At 54.2% G+C, this 15,991-nt stretch overlaps 1 protein-coding gene across 2 annotated transcripts; it reads left to right on the top strand.

Moving 5' to 3' along the window:
- The first annotated feature begins 2,946 nt into the window (after positions 1 to 2,946).
- On the top strand, positions 2,947 to 11,724 carry TMEM221 (transmembrane protein 221). 2 transcript variants are annotated; one of them, XM_079115018.1, is made up of 4 exons: positions 2,947 to 3,505; positions 5,942 to 6,027; positions 9,667 to 9,897; positions 10,557 to 11,724. In XM_079115018.1, exons 1-4 carry the CDS (start codon positions 3,186 to 3,188, stop codon positions 10,610 to 10,612), a joined length of 693 nt encoding a protein of 230 aa, XP_078971144.1. In that variant the 5' UTR covers positions 2,947 to 3,185; the 3' UTR covers positions 10,613 to 11,724. The 2 variants fall into 2 exon arrangements, with proteins under 2 accessions (XP_078971144.1, XP_078971143.1); XM_079115017.1 differs by having other exon boundaries at positions 9,667 to 11,724.
- The last annotated feature ends 4,267 nt before the right edge of the window (positions 11,725 to 15,991 follow it).

Here is a 15,991-nt window from a genome sequence, read left to right as displayed (position 1 = left end):
CTAATCTCAGGTAGCGGAGTTTAAAGTTTTGAACGACCTTCTCGAACTAAGCCTGGGACATGCAACCCGGCGACGGGGTTACTAATTATTCCAGCCAGCGGACTGTGGCCCATCGCCCCCTCCGCCTGCCGGGGCTGGAGGGAATTTGACGAAAGGACAAGGTAATAAGATCATCCTCCGCGGGGGGCGCACTTGCAGGCTCCGCTTTCCAGATTGAATGCAGACACCATAACTGAAGAATGGGGCCAGGCCGGGGCATCTGTGTGCCCAGAACCCCCAACCCGTCATGATGAGCCTAAAACAGCTCAGTTAATGTCCCTTGGCCGTAAGAGGAAATTGTCCCTTGTGGATTGTCTTTTCTTTTTCATTTTTAAGATCTGTTCTAATTGGTTATATGAGCATTTTGACACATTGTACATAAGGTGAGCACAACTTCTCATCGCTCTGGCTGTACATAGTGCTGAGCCACACCCCTGTGAGGTTTTTGTCTCCACTTCTCCTCCAGCCTGTGAGCCCCAGGAGAGCTTGCGTTGGTCACCACTGAGCCTCCCAAGCTGGGCACACGGTGGTTTACCAGTATGTGTCAAATGAACTGGTGCCGGTGTTTTACATCTCTGTATCTCAACCCTGGAACAGAGCGGGCATTCTGATCTGAATGAGTTGCTGAACCTCAGCTGCCCAGTTGGGACTTTTCCTTACTTGTAAATCAGGGAAATGTCACCCTAACTTTCATGATGATGAGCGACTGTTGCACTGAGACTTGGTGAATGAAACGGTCGCTACCTGGGGATGAAAAGTCACTCCTAGGTTCTCCAGACCCATTTTACCCATTTTACCTATAAAGGAATAAGCCGAGGACTCGGCACCCCAAATATTGTTTTCCAAGTAAATTTGAAATCTGAAAAAGACATTGCCTCCGTCAATTGGAAAAGTGACTGGAAATTCAAAACCAGTGAAATCACTAATGCATCTGGGAGTAGTAGAGAGCAGTGGGAGGGAGCCAGGGTGCTGGGTTCAGATCCTGCTCAGCTTGTGCTTGCTGTGTGGCCTGGGAAGTCAGTGTACCTCTCTGTACCTTCGTTTCACTTCTGGAAAGCCAAGGCAACGAGAGCGCTACCTCTCAGGGCCATTGCAAGGTCTGAACGTGCTGACCTGGGGCAGCCTTGGCCTCCAGGCTTCCAAAAACTTCTCACTGCTCTGCAGAAACGCGGTGCTGTGGGGGAACAAAAGCAGAGTGGGAGAGAAGACTTGCAAGTCAGATGGCTGAGAAGGGTCCCTGCCCAGACTCCCCAACTCAGCAGCGGGAGTCAGCCCCAGTTAAGAGAACCAAGGACTTGAACAGACACTTATCCAAAGAAGATGCACAACCAAGGACTGAAGACATGCCTGACGTCACTACTCATCAGGGAGATGCAAATCAAAGCCACACTGCGATACCACCACACACCCACCAGGACGGCTGTTATCAATTTTAAAAAGAAGAAAATAACAAGTGTTGGTGTTTGTGCAGGAAACAAGAGCAAAACCTCCTGCCACCGCCGTGGAAAACAGTTTGGTGAGTCCACAAAAGGTTAGAATGGAGGCGGCACAGGACTCAGCAATTGCACGCCGAGGGTTCTGGGATATTTGTATAGGCACATTCAGGCAGCACAATTGGCATTTGCCAAAAGGTAGAAACCACCCAAGATGAAAAGATAAAACCACACAATGGAATATTACTCAGCCATCAACAGGAACGAAGCGCTGATACCTGCTACAATGTGGACGCATCTCGAAAAGATGGGGAGTGACAGAGGCCAGACACAAAAGGCCACCTAGTGTGTGATCCCATTGATATGAGATGTCCAGAGCAGGAGACTCCACAGAGTCAGGAAGTAGATTCCAGGGTGCAGAGGGCTGGGGGAGGGGGAGGGCAGTGAGTGCTCATGGGAACGGGGGTCTCTTTGGGGGGTGATTAAAATGTTCTGAAACGAGGCGGAACGAGCGAGCGACACTGTGAATGAGATGACTACTGAATAAAATGGCTTCTGTAAGTTTCACCTCAACTATCTTTAAAAATTAAAAGCGGGAAGAACCTGGTGTGCAGCTGGGGAAGGGATCCGGGAGGGCCTGTGGGGAGGGAAGGTTCCCCCAAGCTTGGAAGGCAGTGGGTGCAGTGGGGGAGGGAACCAGAGCCGATTACAGGCTCTGTGGCTTCAGTGACGAAGCCGGGAATCATTTAAAAGTTTGTTCAAACATTTTTTTTTTCTTTTTTCTTTTTGTACTGGGGATTGAACCTAAGAGTCCCTTACCACTGAGCTACATCCCCAGTTCTTACTATTTTTTATTTTATTTTATTTTTTGGTACCAAAGATTGAACTCAGGGGCCCTGGGCCACTGAGCCACATTCCCAGCCCTGTGTTGTATTTTATTTAGGGTCTCACTGAGTTGCCTAGCGCCTCGCTGTTGTCGAGGCTGGCTTTGAATTCGCGATCCTACTGCCTCAGCCTCCCCACTCCTTAGGACTACAGGCATTTGCCACCATGCCCGGCTCATTTTTTTTTTTTTTTTTTTTTTTTTTTTTTTTTTTTTTTTTCCTGGTACTGGGGATTGTACCCAGGGGTGCTGAGTTGCTTAGGGCCTTGCTAAGTTGCTGAGTTTGGCTTTGAACTTGTGATCCTCCTGCCTCAGCCTCCAGGGCTGCTGGGATTACAGGCATGCATCACCGCGCCTGACTTCAAATACCTTTAAAATAATAAAAATCACTGTTTAGGGCTCCAAGTGGGGCACCTTTATGAGCTCAGCGAGCTGTGGGTCCGCCAGATCCAGGCTCCGCGCCCTGGCACCGGGTGGGGCCCGCGCCCCGCCCCGCCCCGCTCCAGGCCCCGCCCCTGCCCAGCGCCAGACCCCGCCCCTCCCCGTCGCGCAGACCCGGAGGGGGCGCCCGCAGGTCCCGCAGAGAGAGAAGAAAAGACTTCGTCCCAAGTTTTCGGGAGTTTCAGCGTCCCAAGAGCGGTCGGCACCCCGGGTCCCCAGTCTGGCGACCCCCTAGGCGGCCCCCCAATCCAGCCCCAGAACCTTCAGTCACCTCCTGATGTCCCCGCCCCTTGGGTCCCCCTGAGAGCCCGAGGACTCCCCCAACTCCTCGGCTTCCTGAAACTTCTGGGAACCCTGCACTGTCCCCCCAGGCCCGCAGGACCCCTGCCATGGCCCGCTCGTACGGCGGCCGGGTGCTGGCCGCGATGACCCTGCTGGGCATTCCGGCGGCCGTGCTGGCGGCGCTGGCCGCGCAGCTGCTGTTCCAGCTGCAGGCGGGACGCGCTGAGCTGCGGGGACAGCGCGCCGACGGGCTGGGCCCTGAGCTGGGCACCGGCCCGGGGCTGCCCGAAGATGCGGCCGGGGCGCTGCTGCCGCTGGCCGCCGCGCTGGCCGCGCTGGCCCTGGTGCTCGGCCTCACCTGCCTGCTGCTGGCGGCGCTCTGTGGCCACCTGGGCGCAGAGCTGGCGCGAGGACCCAGCCCCGGCAGGTAGGCGGATGCGAGCTCCGGGGTCCTGGCGTTTGCCTCCCGGGCTGTGGGTGGGCTCCGTGAAGGCCCGGCCTCGCCTGGCGGCTGGTGCTGTTGGCCCCACTTTTAACCGCGCCTTGGCCCGGGCTGCTCTCTCCAGGTCGCTGGCTGGGAAGCGGGTGGGCTGGATTGGAACTTGAATCTGGCAGAGCGCCAGCCTGGGTTCTGGCTCGGGGTGCCGTTCCTTAGGAATCTGGGCTCAGCGCGGTGGGCCTGAGGGGGCGTCTAGGGGGACAGCAAGAGTGGGATAGGAACTTCCTTGGGCCAAGGGCACCAACACTTCTGAGTCTTTCCCTCCCCGATGCTGCAGGAGAGAAGCAAGGATTTTGGTGCAGAATTTGGTCGATTCAAGCAGATGCAAACTTCTGCCTTTGGGGTAGATCCTGCCCGTTCCATGCACCCTTCACCCAAGGGACACCAAAATGCATGTGTCCCATCAGACCCCAATATGTCAGTGGCACCTGCAGGTGGCAGGGGCTGACTCTGAACATCTGGGATAGAGCAGGGACTAAATGGACCCAGACACCCCCTCATGGGCTCACCATCTGAAAATAAAGAAGCAGGAGAGATCAGTGATGTCAAATGGTGACAGACGCTAGGAAGGAAAATGGGGTGATGGGGTGGAGGGGAACAAGGCAGGGTGACACAGGAGGGTCAGGGAAGGCCTGAGCTGAGCCTTGTGAGAGGGAAGGAAGCAGGTCTGGGGTACTGTGGTCCAAGCAGAAGGGCAGCATGTGCCAATGCCCTGGGGCAGGGGTGAGCTTGGTGCGCTGGGGGAGGTGGTGGTGGTTGGTGTGGCTGGAGCAGATGAGGGCGAGGAGGTCAGAGGGAAGGGACCCTGTGGGGAGGACTATGGGTTTTACCCTGAGGGGAGGGTTGTGCGGAGGGTAATAGTGTGACTTAGGTTGGACGTAAGTCCAGCTGGCCATGAGCCAAAGGGGAGTGAGGAGCGGGGTGGCAGGGAGACCCAGAAGGAGGCCACCTATGTTGTCCTCGTGGGAGGTGAGCCAGGAGAGCTCTGGAAACTGCCCCCCTCTTCACTCAGTGTGGCTGCTCCTGCTGCCCTTGGGGGCAAGGGAACCTCATTTTGCTCCCCTTTAAAAATAAGTCTGTGGTCTGTCAAATGACGGGACGCAGGCACTGGGCAAGGCCCCACCTTCAGGAGCGCTGGACGTGGGGGTGCACTGATGTATGTGGATGGCTCACGGAAGAAGGGAAGCCTGGCTAGACTGACGGGGATGGAGGGGCAGCGTTGTGGGGCAGTGAGTGGATCTGAGGGACGTCTGGGTGGTGAATGGAGGTGAGAGTGCAGGGAGGGGTGGGGGAGGATGTGGACAGATGGCTGCTGTTTCCCGGATGGATGGACATGGCGTGGTCAAATGGGTGGGTGGCTGTATGGGGTGAGGGTTGAATGACTGGTGGGGATGGATAGTGGGGATGGCGGCTGGACTTGGAAAGAGGGGTTGGGGGGTGAAGCACAGAGGAGCAGAGACAGCGGGTGAGCAGATGGCACATACCTGGTGGGGGACTGGGTCGGAGGACGGGAGCAGATGAACTGACGGATCCATAAGTATGTGAATGTGGGTGATGGGTGGAGGGGTGATGGATGGAGGGAGGGGCTGATGGATGGATGGAGGGGGTGATGGATGGATGGATGAATGGATGGAGAGGCTGATGGATGAATGGATGGAGGGGCTGATGGATGGATGGGTGGAGGGGTGATGGATGGAGGGAGGGGCTGATGGATGGATGGAGGGGGTGATGGATGGATGGATGGATGGATGGATGGAGAGGCTGATGGATGAATGGATGGAGGAGCTGATGGATGGATGGGTGGAAGGGTGATGGATGAATGGATGGAGGGGTGAAGGATGGATGGAGAGGCTGATGGGTGGAGGGGCTGATGGATGGGTGGAGGGGCTGATGGATGGGTGGAGGGGGTGATGGATGGATGGATGGATGGATGGATGGATGGATGGACTGATGGATGGATGGAGGGGCTGATGGGTGGAGGGGCTGATGGATAGGTGGAGGGGCTGATGGATAGGTGGAGGGGCTGATGGATGGATGGATGGATGGAGGGGCTGATGGATGGATGGAGAGGCTGATGGATGAATGGAGGGGCCAAAGAGTGGGTGACTGGGTGGGTAGTGGAGAGATGAGGGGTGGGGGTGGCTGGTGAATGGTGTCTTCACAGGAGGCTGGATGGACAGATGGATGGATGGGGGCAAATGAAGGGCTGTAAGTGGGGGCAGGGGTAGCCAGCTGATGGTGGGGCCCCTGATCCCTGAAAGCTGGACCTGCTCTTGCTCAGGCTCCTGTCCCTCCCTGTCCCTGCTGACCCCTGCGGCCGGCTGCACCTCCTGAGTACCTTTGCTTCTGTTCCCTCCGTCCCAGGTCGGACTGGTTTCTCTACGACTGCCGCCTCCTCAGGCACGTGGCCCTCGGCCTGTTCTGCTGCGGGGTCTCCGTGTACTTAGCAGGTGCGTGTCGGACCTGGCATGGCGGGCATGCCCCTGGGCTTGGAAGGGGGAGGACCCCTAACTGGGCCACGAGACTTTCTCCCTCCGGGGCCTGGGGCAGATTCTCTGTGTTCCTGGGTCCCCATCAAGACAGTGGCAGTGATCACCACCCCTGCCTTGACAAATTGCTCAGGGGGTTCCAATACCCACAAAAGTCCCCAGCAGGGTCTCCACAAACAATGGCTGTCAGCAGAACACTTCTCATCAGTTTTAGATGTTTTATTTGAATAAGTTTTCATGGCCTGGGTGGTTTTGTTTGGTTTCTATGTGTTTTTGTTTGTTTTATTGTTGTTGTTTGTTTGGTTTTTTTGGTACTGGGGATTAAACCCACCCATTTTCTTTTTCATTTTTGAGATATGGCCTCACTAAGTTGCTTAGGCTGGCCTCCAACTTGTGATCCTCCTGCCTCAGCCTCCCGAGTTGCTGGGGTAGCAGGTGTGCACTACAACACCTGCCTAAAAAGACACTTGATATCTTTTATGTTAAGTTTGAAAACAAGTGTGTTGATGATAGTGTGAACTCAGGGCTGAAGCACACCCAGGTCCCTGCCTACTCTGTAAGCACCTGTTTTACTGGAAGGAAGAATAATCAGTTGAATGAGAGAAGGGATTTGCTATTACTGATTTATTTACTTTTATTTTTCACAATTAAAGATAGTTTTTCCCCAATAATATTTTTTATAAATCTATTACAAATGGTGTATTTGTAATTGATAAAAATGGTAAATATTTATGGAAGCTATTATTACTTTTTCTTTGTCTCATAATTGAAAAATAAAAGACAAAGTGATGGATTTAAAGTATTTTTATGAAATATAAACCTTGGGTTCATTGTGGAATTTGTATGTAGGTTGCTGTTTGACTTAATAAAAAGTTCTAGATGTGGGATTTTTAAAAAGGAAAGTGAAATCGATGACTTGTGTATCTGAAATTCTCAAAGGTAGTTGACTTCAAGTGCAGCTGGATCCAGGTGCTCAGATGAGGTTATGTGACATGCCACTTGCCTCACCTTTCATCTGCTGTCAGCCAAGTGTACTTTACTCTGAGAATGATGTGCTGTGAGCACTTTTGACACAACGCCTACAACCTCAGCCATTTTGTGCACTGACATAAATGTCGAGTCCTCGAGAATAACATAGCCTTGCATCCTCATTCTAAAATACAAGAAAAATCAGAGGGAAAAAAAAGTCACTATGTTCAACTCATTAAGCCTTCAATTGAGAACTCAGTCACCTCCCGTTTAGACTCCTTTTGAGGTTAGGTGACCTCATTCAGCAAGAATTCACAAGCATATCCAGCCAATCACCCGTTCACTGCTCTGCAGAGCCAAAAGATGAATCATAAAAAGCCCTTTCAAAAAGTTTAGGGCAAAGAAAGTCCTTGGCCCCATTTCAATGCACCAGGCATGATGCACTGTGGCATCTTCGAAAGGAAGAGCGCAGCCTCACAGAAAAGGGCAGCCCAGAAAGGGCCACAAAGTCCCCCAGCCATCCCGGCTTTCTCTCCTACCCATACCCCAGCCACTGCAGGAAGAAAATTCCTGTATCCCCCATAGGCCAAGCCAAAGTCCCAGGGCTGACTCTGATAGGCTGCACTGAAGTCATGTGACACCCCTCCACCAATCACTATAACAAGGGAAAGCAAAGCTCTGATTGGCTGAGCCCAGTTTCATTAGCATATCACTGATGCCGAAGAGATGGGTCAGCAGTCCCAGGCCCGGGGCTCTCAGCTGAGGCCAGTTCTGTTCTCATGGAAAGTCTGGGAACACCTGAAGATGGTTTGGTTGTCACAACAGGATCGGGGGTGATGCATCTAATGAGTAGAAGCTGCTAAGTGTCCTGCAATACATAAGACTGTCCCCTCTGATAAAATGCAGGTTGAGGGCTGCGGATCTAGCTCAGTTGGTAGAGTCCTTGCCTCGCAAGCACAAGACCCCAGTATGGCAAAAAAAAAAAAAATTCAGGTTGACGCCTGTGTGGTGCAGACTAGCAAACTGAAACCAGAGAGGCCGCAATGTGCTGGTGGCCTCCCCAGTCCGCAGCAGAGCAAACCGGGGTTCTGGGCATTGTCAGGTGGGGTGCAGGACAGAGGGTGGACGTCCAGGACCAGGGTGGGGTGGGGGGACTCTGCAACCTGCAGCCCCGGCCCAACTGCTGTGGAGGGGACAGACCCCAGGGCTCCACGGCTCGGCTGCCATGGTAGGAGAATAAGTGGAACAAAAATGGAGCGTTTCAGGGCTGGGGTGTGGCTCACTGTAGAGCGCCTGCCTAGCACGTGCCAGGGCTTGGTTCCATCCCTAGCACCGCGAGAAGGAAAAGAGACGCGATCGTTCTGTGCTCGCGTGTGCAATCCAGACCCAGCACGGCGGTGCAGGCGGCAGCCCTAGCTGTTCAGGTGCTCGAGCAACATGATCGGGCGTTCAAGGCCTGACCGGCAACTAGCGAGCCCCCGTCTCAAAATGGAAGACCAAGAGACACAGGGATGTGGCTCAGTGGCCAAGCACCCCTGAATTCAACCCCTGGTACCAAAACCAAAACACAGAGCAGCCAGACTCTGTGGCACATGCCGGTAATCCCAGCTCCTTGGGAGGCTGAGGCAGGAGGATGGAAAGTTTGAGGCCAGCCTGGGATATTTAGGGAGATCCTGTTTCAAAATTAAAAAATAAAAGGGCCGGGATGTAGCTGAGTGATGGAGTGCCCCGGCTCCATCCGGACTGAACAAAGAGGGGAAAGGAAAAAGGAAGGAAGGAAAGAAAGCGACATCACCCGTAGCTCTCCCCAGGGCCGGTCCTTTTCCCTGCAGGTCTCAGCTCAAACACGACCTCCGCAGGGAGGACCCCACACAGCTGAAACAGGTCCTTTTTGTTGTCTCCAAAGTTGAGAGTACAAACTGTGGAGCCCCCCAGCCTGGGTTAAACTCCTACCTCCGTCATTTCCTGGCTGTGTGGCTTTGGGGGAGTCCTCTAACTTCTCTGAGCCTTGGTTTCCTTATGTGTAAAATGGACATGAGGATGATGTGTTTGTGAGGGGTGAGAGGGAGGGGAACCGAGTTCATCTCTGCCTGCCATTCTTTTTGGTACTGGGGCTTGAACTCGAGGGGAACTTTACCACCGAGCCACATCCCCAGCCCTTTTTGTTGCTTTTTAATTTTTGAGCCAGGGTCTCAGTAAGTTACTTAGGGTTCCCCTAAATTGCTGAGCCTGGCCTCAAATTTACCATCCTCCTTTCTCAGCCTCTGGAGCGGCTGGGATTACAGGCATGCACCACCGCACCCAGCTGTTGCAGAGTTTTTTGTTGCTGTTGTTTTCGTGGGGACCAGGGATTGAACCCAGGGGCGCTGAACCCAGGGGCGCTTAACCACCGAGCCACATCCCCAGTCCTTTTTTTGTATTTTATTTAGAGAGAGAGTTTCGCTGAGTTGCTTAGAGCCTAGCTAAGTTGCTGAGGCTGGCTTTGAACTTAGGATCCTCCTGCCTCAGCCTCCTGATCTGCTGGGATTCCAGGTGTTGCCACCACGCCCACTCCATATCTGGGGGTCTCCCTGAGGGCTTGGAGAACAGATGTTTGCTGACTGAATAAGTGACTGACATTTCCTTGCCCAGCGCTGTCCATCTATGCCCTGCTGCTTTTCGAGATTGAGACCGGTGCAGCCGCCGCCTCCATCCTCGGCTCTGGAGCCCTGGTTCTAGTGGCCATTCTGAGCCACACTCTGCTCCGGGCTGCCCGGGCCAGCCGCCGTGGCCTCCGTGAACTCTCTCCACCGTCCTTTGAAGATCCTCCTGCACACCCCGCTGAAACCTCCAAGGACAGCCCCAGAGCTCAGCCCCAGCATGGTACCCTCTGTAGGACCCCCTATTTATCCTGCCTGGAGCCCGGGGAGCCCCTTAGGACCATGGCCACTGCCACAGCACCTGCAGCCCTGGGGGGAGGCCGGGAGAGCAGGCTGCCTGTGCCCCGAGTGCACCGGACACTGTCGACTGGCCTGGGGCCCTGGGAGGGGGTCACTCAAGAGATGCGTAGTATGCTGGGCCACAGGCCAAGGGCCACAGGAAAGGACTCGACGCTGGTGTGAACCCGAGAATCAGGGATAGATAACTGGTACAGGTAGCAAGAAGATATCATAGAGCCAGGTCCAGGCCCTGCTGCAGTCGCAGGAAGATTTGACTTCTCTTACAGTTCACAGCATCCCTTGTTATAGACTTTAAGATTTCCTCATGGCACAAAATAGCTGCAGGGCTCCAGCCTTTACCTCCCCACTAGAAGGGAAAGTCAAAGTCCAGGCCTGGCTCAGAGTCTTCTGGAAGTCTTCCTTATGAGGCTTTGGGGCCCTTCTGCTTACTTCTTACTAGCCAGGACAGAGTTCGAAGACTAGACCTCAATTCAGGGGAGGTTGGGAAATCTGGTTGCTCAGAATGAATGAAGTTCTGTAACAGGCAGAGGGGAGGTTGGGGCTTAGGAAATGATTCTCTAAGTGTCTCCATCCATTTTACAGATGAGGAAATCGAGGCCCCAAGAGGGGCAGTGACTCACCAGAGGTCCCAGTTCTGAGCATCAGAGCCAGGATTCGCGCCTGGGTCTCGTAAGCCCCATGCTGCTGACAGACAGTGCAAGCCTCAGATCCCTCAAAACTCCCCACCCCCGCTGGGGCTGCGCCAGACTCAGAGCAGCCCAAGGCCAGGGGCGCGCGCGGAGGCTGGACCCCCACGCCTGGCTGCTGGCTGCCCTGTGCCTCAGTTTCCCTGTCCATAAAATGGGACTGAAAGCGATCCTTCTCTTCAGGCTGTCTAGAGACACCCGAGTCCATGCAAGCCATCTGGGGCCTGCGCACAGTAGGTCCTCAGTGCACGTCAGCTATTTCTGTGTTGCTGCAGGTGGGTGTACCTGGTGGTGGGAAATGGCCGGAGACAAAGCCAAAAGGCTTACAGAGCTGATGGGGCTCAGTGTCAGAGGACGGGGACCAGGGGTCCAGACCCTCCCCCATCTTGCACATCCCCAAATAAACTCCAGAGCTCACCATCTGTGTTATTTGACCAAAGTCCAAATGTGCCTGTGGCCAAGGGTGGGCAGGAATGTGGCCAGGGTGCCTCCCATGGCCCCGCCTGGGACCCCAAGTCCTGCCCGTCTTCCCACGTGTGAATTTCCCTGGGAGTGCCCATGGTTGGCCCCACCCTGACCCCAAATGAATGAATATCCCCAGGAGTCTTACAGCCTGTCCCTTCAGGGACTCCAGGGAGCCACAGAGAAAGCTCAGGGCCTGTTGGAAGCCCTCCCCTTGGGCAAGGAGATCCAAACTATAGCAACAGGTATTTCCAGTCCTGATTTCTGAGTTTGCAAGAGCGTGAATAACAATGAAGAAATTCAAAATCTGGTGACAAATGGCCAAAAATCAATGTGACTGAAAATATCAAATGTCATCAAAGACGTGGTGCCAAGGGACTCAGTCCCTGTGGCCGGAGGGGAGCGTAGGTCCAGCAGTGTGGTCTTATTGGCCAAAGCTGAACATGCTCCTTCCCCAGGAACTAGTGACCTCTCTGCAGTGTCCACCTGTTAGTCGGTTTTCTGTTCTGTGACAAAATACTTGAGATCACCAACTTAAAAGGAGGAGGTTGAGGCCGGGAGCGGTGATGCACCCCTGTGACCCCAGCTACTCGGGAGACTGACAGCCCGGGGAGCTCAGTGAGACCCTGTTTCAAAGTTAAATGAAAAGGGCTGGGGGTGTGGCTCAGGGGTAGAGTGCTGGCCTAGCAGCATGAGGCCCTGGGGATGGAATCCAGGGTGGTACAGAGAAAAAAATGAAAGATTTATTTTTGGTTCCTGGTTCCAGGGGCCATGGTCATGGGCCCTGTTGCTTTGGGCCTGTGGCAGGACAGTACCTCATGGCAGGAGCCAGTGGTGGACAAGGCTGGTCACCTCATGGCAGCTGGGAAAGGAAGAAAGGAAGAGGCAGGGCCCCAATATGTCCTTCAAGGGCAGCCCTAGTGGACTTGCCCTAGGCCCCACCACCCTCAGAGTCACCATGGAGTAGGTGATGCAGGCCTTCGGAGCACATTCCCGATCCCAACTGTGATACCACGCAATGGGACCAGTGTGTATTCATCAAAAGACATGTACAGGCCAGGCGCAGAGGCGCACCCTGTAATCCCAGCAGCTGGGGGGGGGGTGGGGGGCTAAGGCAGGAAGACCTCGAGTTCAAAACCAGTCTCAGCCACTTAGCAAGACCCTAAGCAACTCAGTGAGGCCCTGTCTCTAAATAAAACATAAAAAGGGCTCAGGGGTTAAGCGTCCCTGGGTTCAATCCCCGGTACCAAAAAAAAAAAAAAAAAAAGACATATACAGGAGAGCCCAGAGCAGTTCACTCAGTGACCAAAATGTGCATCAGGAGACGACTGAATGAGCAGAGTGTGACATTATGGCTGAATGTCACCTACATTGAACAAAATAAGCCAGGCACAGAAGAGGCCTCACTGGGGCATTGCATTTACATCAAGTTCCAGAACTGGCAGAATGTTGGGGTATGGCTCAGTGGCAGAGCACGTGCCTAGCATAGAGGAAGCCTGGGTTCCACCACCAGCACCACAAATAATAATAATAGTAATAATAATAAATAATAAAATTTAAAAAAAGAATGGACTGAACAACCGATAAGATGAAGCCAGATCGCTGGGCGGGAAGGGGGTGCTCTCTGCAGGGGCAGCTTGGCTCTTCCTGATTTGGGGGTGGGAAGCCCTGGGGGCCACAGTGGGCTCTGCAACACTTGAATCCAGGAGCTGCCAGGACGGCCTCTGGCACAGACCGCTGGGGGCCACATGGTGCACCCTGCCTGGATTGCCGGCTGTGGAACATTCCAGTTGCCCAGATCTGCGGGAGCTGGGAAGTAGTGCTGGCCTAGTGGAGAGGAGACCCGGAAGCCCCCTGCAGAGGGTCACCAGCAAGTGGGCCGCGGGGCCAGCGCTGTCTCTCCAGAAATGCCCTCTTAGTCCCCGGGCCTCTGGTGCTGGCCTCTGAACCAACCAGAGAAAAGCATGCTTGATTCCTGGACAGAGGGCGAGGCTGCCGGTGGCCTTAGTCGACCACACGGGCTCCGTCAAGAACCAGTAGAACTGGCGTGCCCCATGCAGCGGCAGGTGAGGCGGGTTCCACGGGGACTCTCCAGCCCCTCAGTCGGGGTGGCCCCAGGCTTGGCAGGGGGACGGGATTTTGCAAGGTCTGTGGCTGTGTAGAAATGGCTCGTCCAGTTGGACCCAAGGCACAGATGGGTCGTTCAGAGGCCCCTGGTCACACGGACACCCTGAAAAGTGATCCGGGGCCGGTTTCAGGGCGGCTGGGACGGTAACCGGAGAAAACAAATGGCCTTTGCTTCCAGGTCGGATCGGATTCTGTGGTCGGCGCCAGAGCAGCCTGGGCGGCACCGGCCGGTGCTGGCTGCTCCGGAGGCCTAGTTTCCCAGGCAGAGAAAGGTTTGGGGATGCATTTGACAAGACCACCCCCTTCTCCACCCGCTTCTCCTCCAGGACAGCCCAGTGCCTCCACCTTCAGGCTACCCAGGCAGGGCCGCGGCTCCCCACCACGGACTCCTTGGCCAAACTTGATCGAGGCTCTGCTGAACTCTCTAATGACCCTTGACCTTGTCTTTGACCCACCTAGCCCAGTCTTAGCAGGAATCTTGCTGAGTCAGTCGAGAAAGAATTTCCTCCCGCCCTCCTTGGTGTCCATCACCCCAGCCCGCATTCCGCAAGAATCCTGCTAAATCCCTTTAGTAAGAATCCCCCACCTTTGAGGTCTCCCGAGTCATTTTCCACCCATCGCCCCCTCACTCAGCCCCTTGGCTATAAATCCCCACTTGCTCTTGTATTCAGAGTGGGGCCCAAAGTCCCCCACCACACACCACCATTGCGATGGTCTTCAAAAGTCTTGTCTTTTCTTTTTTTGTGTGCTGAGGATTGATCCCAGGGGAGCTTAACCACTGAGCCACATCCCACATCTCCATCCCTTTTTATATTTGATTTAAAGACAGGGTCCCACTGAGTTGCTTAGTGCCTCGCTCTTGCTGTTGCTGAGGCTGGCTTTGTGATCCTCCTGCCTCAGCCTCCGGCAGCCGCTGAAATTACCGACGGGCACCACGGCGCCGCTTGTTTATCGTTTTAACAAGCGTCAGAATTAAATCTTCTCTAGGACCTCTCGAACCCGAGGATCTGGCCAGGTCCGCCCCTCTGACCCGCTCCACCCGCTGCAGCTCCGGGTCCCTCCCACAACCAGTCTGCACAGTGCGGGACCCAAGTTCCAGGGTGGGCGGAGCGTCCCTCCAGGAGCCCCGCCTCCGGCCGCCCATTCCGGCCAATGAGCGGTGAGCAGGCACTTCGGCGGCCGGAGTTCTGACAGGCAGCTGAGAGCCCGGGGAGCGCTTTTCCACTGTCCCCGGGATGCGGCCGCAGCCCCACCTGGCGGGTTTCTGCACCACCACACCGGCGCAGCGAGTCGCAGCCCCGCGTGGGTTCGTAGGGTGTATGAGAAACGAACCTTAGCTTTTCTTTCTTTTTTTTTTTTTTTTGGCTGCTGAGGATCGAACCCAGGGCCTTGTGCTTATAAGGCAAGCACTCTACCCACTGAACTATCTCCCCGGCCCCCAACCTTCGCTTTTCTAAGCAGAAGTCTGGCAGATGTTTGTGACTGCAGCAGAAGGTGGGACAGGCTGAGGCTACGGGGTCTGCAGGAGAGATCAGAAAGGGAAGTCGCAGAGGACGGTCACACACGTAGGGGGAAAGGGTGTGACCTTGGGCTGGTTCATGTCACACATACAGCCCATTATTACCTGTTTTTATGCATTCTACTTTCTGAAGTTTACAGTCATCCCTGAGTATCCTCAAGGGTTTGGTTCCAGGGTTCCAAAGTTTACCGGTGCCCAAATCCCTTCTATAAAAGGTGTAGTGTTCGCTTGAACCTACGGCACCTCCTCTAGACCTTAAATCATCTCTGGATTGCATTTAATAGAACGTAAGCGACTCTGAACATAGTTGTCCATACCCGTGCGGGTGATACTGCAGATTCAGCCCTGGGGCGCTCAACCACTAAGCTACATTCCCAGCCCCTTTTATTTTTTGTTTTTAGAATTTTGTGGGGGTGGAGTACTGAGGATTGAACTCAGGGGCACTGGACCACCCTATTTTGTATTTTTTATTTAAAGACAGGGTGTCACTGAGTTACTTAGGGCCTCGCTGTTGCTGAGGCTGACTAAACTCGCAATCCTCCCGCCTCAGCTGGGATTACAGGCATGGCCCCTTTTATTTTTAGAGACAAGTTTTCACTAAGCTGCCGAGGCTGGTCTCTACTTTTGATCCTCCTGCCTCGGTCTCCCAGGTTGCTAGGAATACATCATTACACCTGGCTACCGTATTCTTTAGGGAATCATGACCAAAAAAAAAAAAAGTCAGTGCATGTTCAGTACAAACATGGGGGGTTTCAACGAATATTTCTAACTTGTGGTTAGTTGAATCCATGAACTTGGAACCCATGAAAAATGAAGGTCAACTGTACTTGTAACCACAAATCTCCATACCTGATCGGTCCTGTCATTTGTGGACATGCACAGGTGCGTTATGTTCCCAGCTAGAGCTGGACAGGGCCACATTCTGCCTTCCTGTTTTGGCTGTCTTGCTACCTAGTTCAACAAGAGGCTGCCTTCATGAGAAAAGATGTGGTTGGGCCAGCTCTGCGCAGGCACGTGCGACAGTCCTGCTGGCCCTGAGTTCAATGCGAATGGACCGGCCATGTGTGGACATGTGTCCTTTAACAGAAACACGCATAAACGAAGTTATGTGTGGGCTCGCTGATGGAAATGCCATGACCAGAGGTGGGAAGGAACCTCAGTCCGTGTCCCCGGGAGCCATGGGCCAGTATTTGCTAATTCGGTTTCTATGGCAACTTTATAGA

Source organism: Sciurus vulgaris (assembly GCF_902686455.1).
Source record: "Sciurus vulgaris genome assembly, chromosome: 16".
In the NCBI taxonomy this organism is placed as follows: domain Eukaryota; kingdom Metazoa; phylum Chordata; class Mammalia; order Rodentia; family Sciuridae; genus Sciurus; species Sciurus vulgaris.
Note: the sequence above shows the minus strand (reverse complement) of the source record. Positions and strands in the feature narration are given on the sequence as shown.

Bases quoted from the DNA above. Each gene is read 5' to 3' on its own strand.
- TMEM221 (XM_079115017.1), top strand. From the start codon at position 3,186: ATGGCCCGCTCGTACGGCGGCCGGGTGCTGGCCGCGATGACCCTGCTG. The intron at 3,506-5,941 runs GTAGGCGGATGC...CCTCCGTCCCAG, and splicing joins CGAGGACCCAGCCCCGGCAG to GTCGGACTGGTTTCTCTACG. The intron at 6,028-9,666 runs GTGCGTGTCGGA...TTCCTTGCCCAG, and splicing joins GGTCTCCGTGTACTTAGCAG to CGCTGTCCATCTATGCCCTG.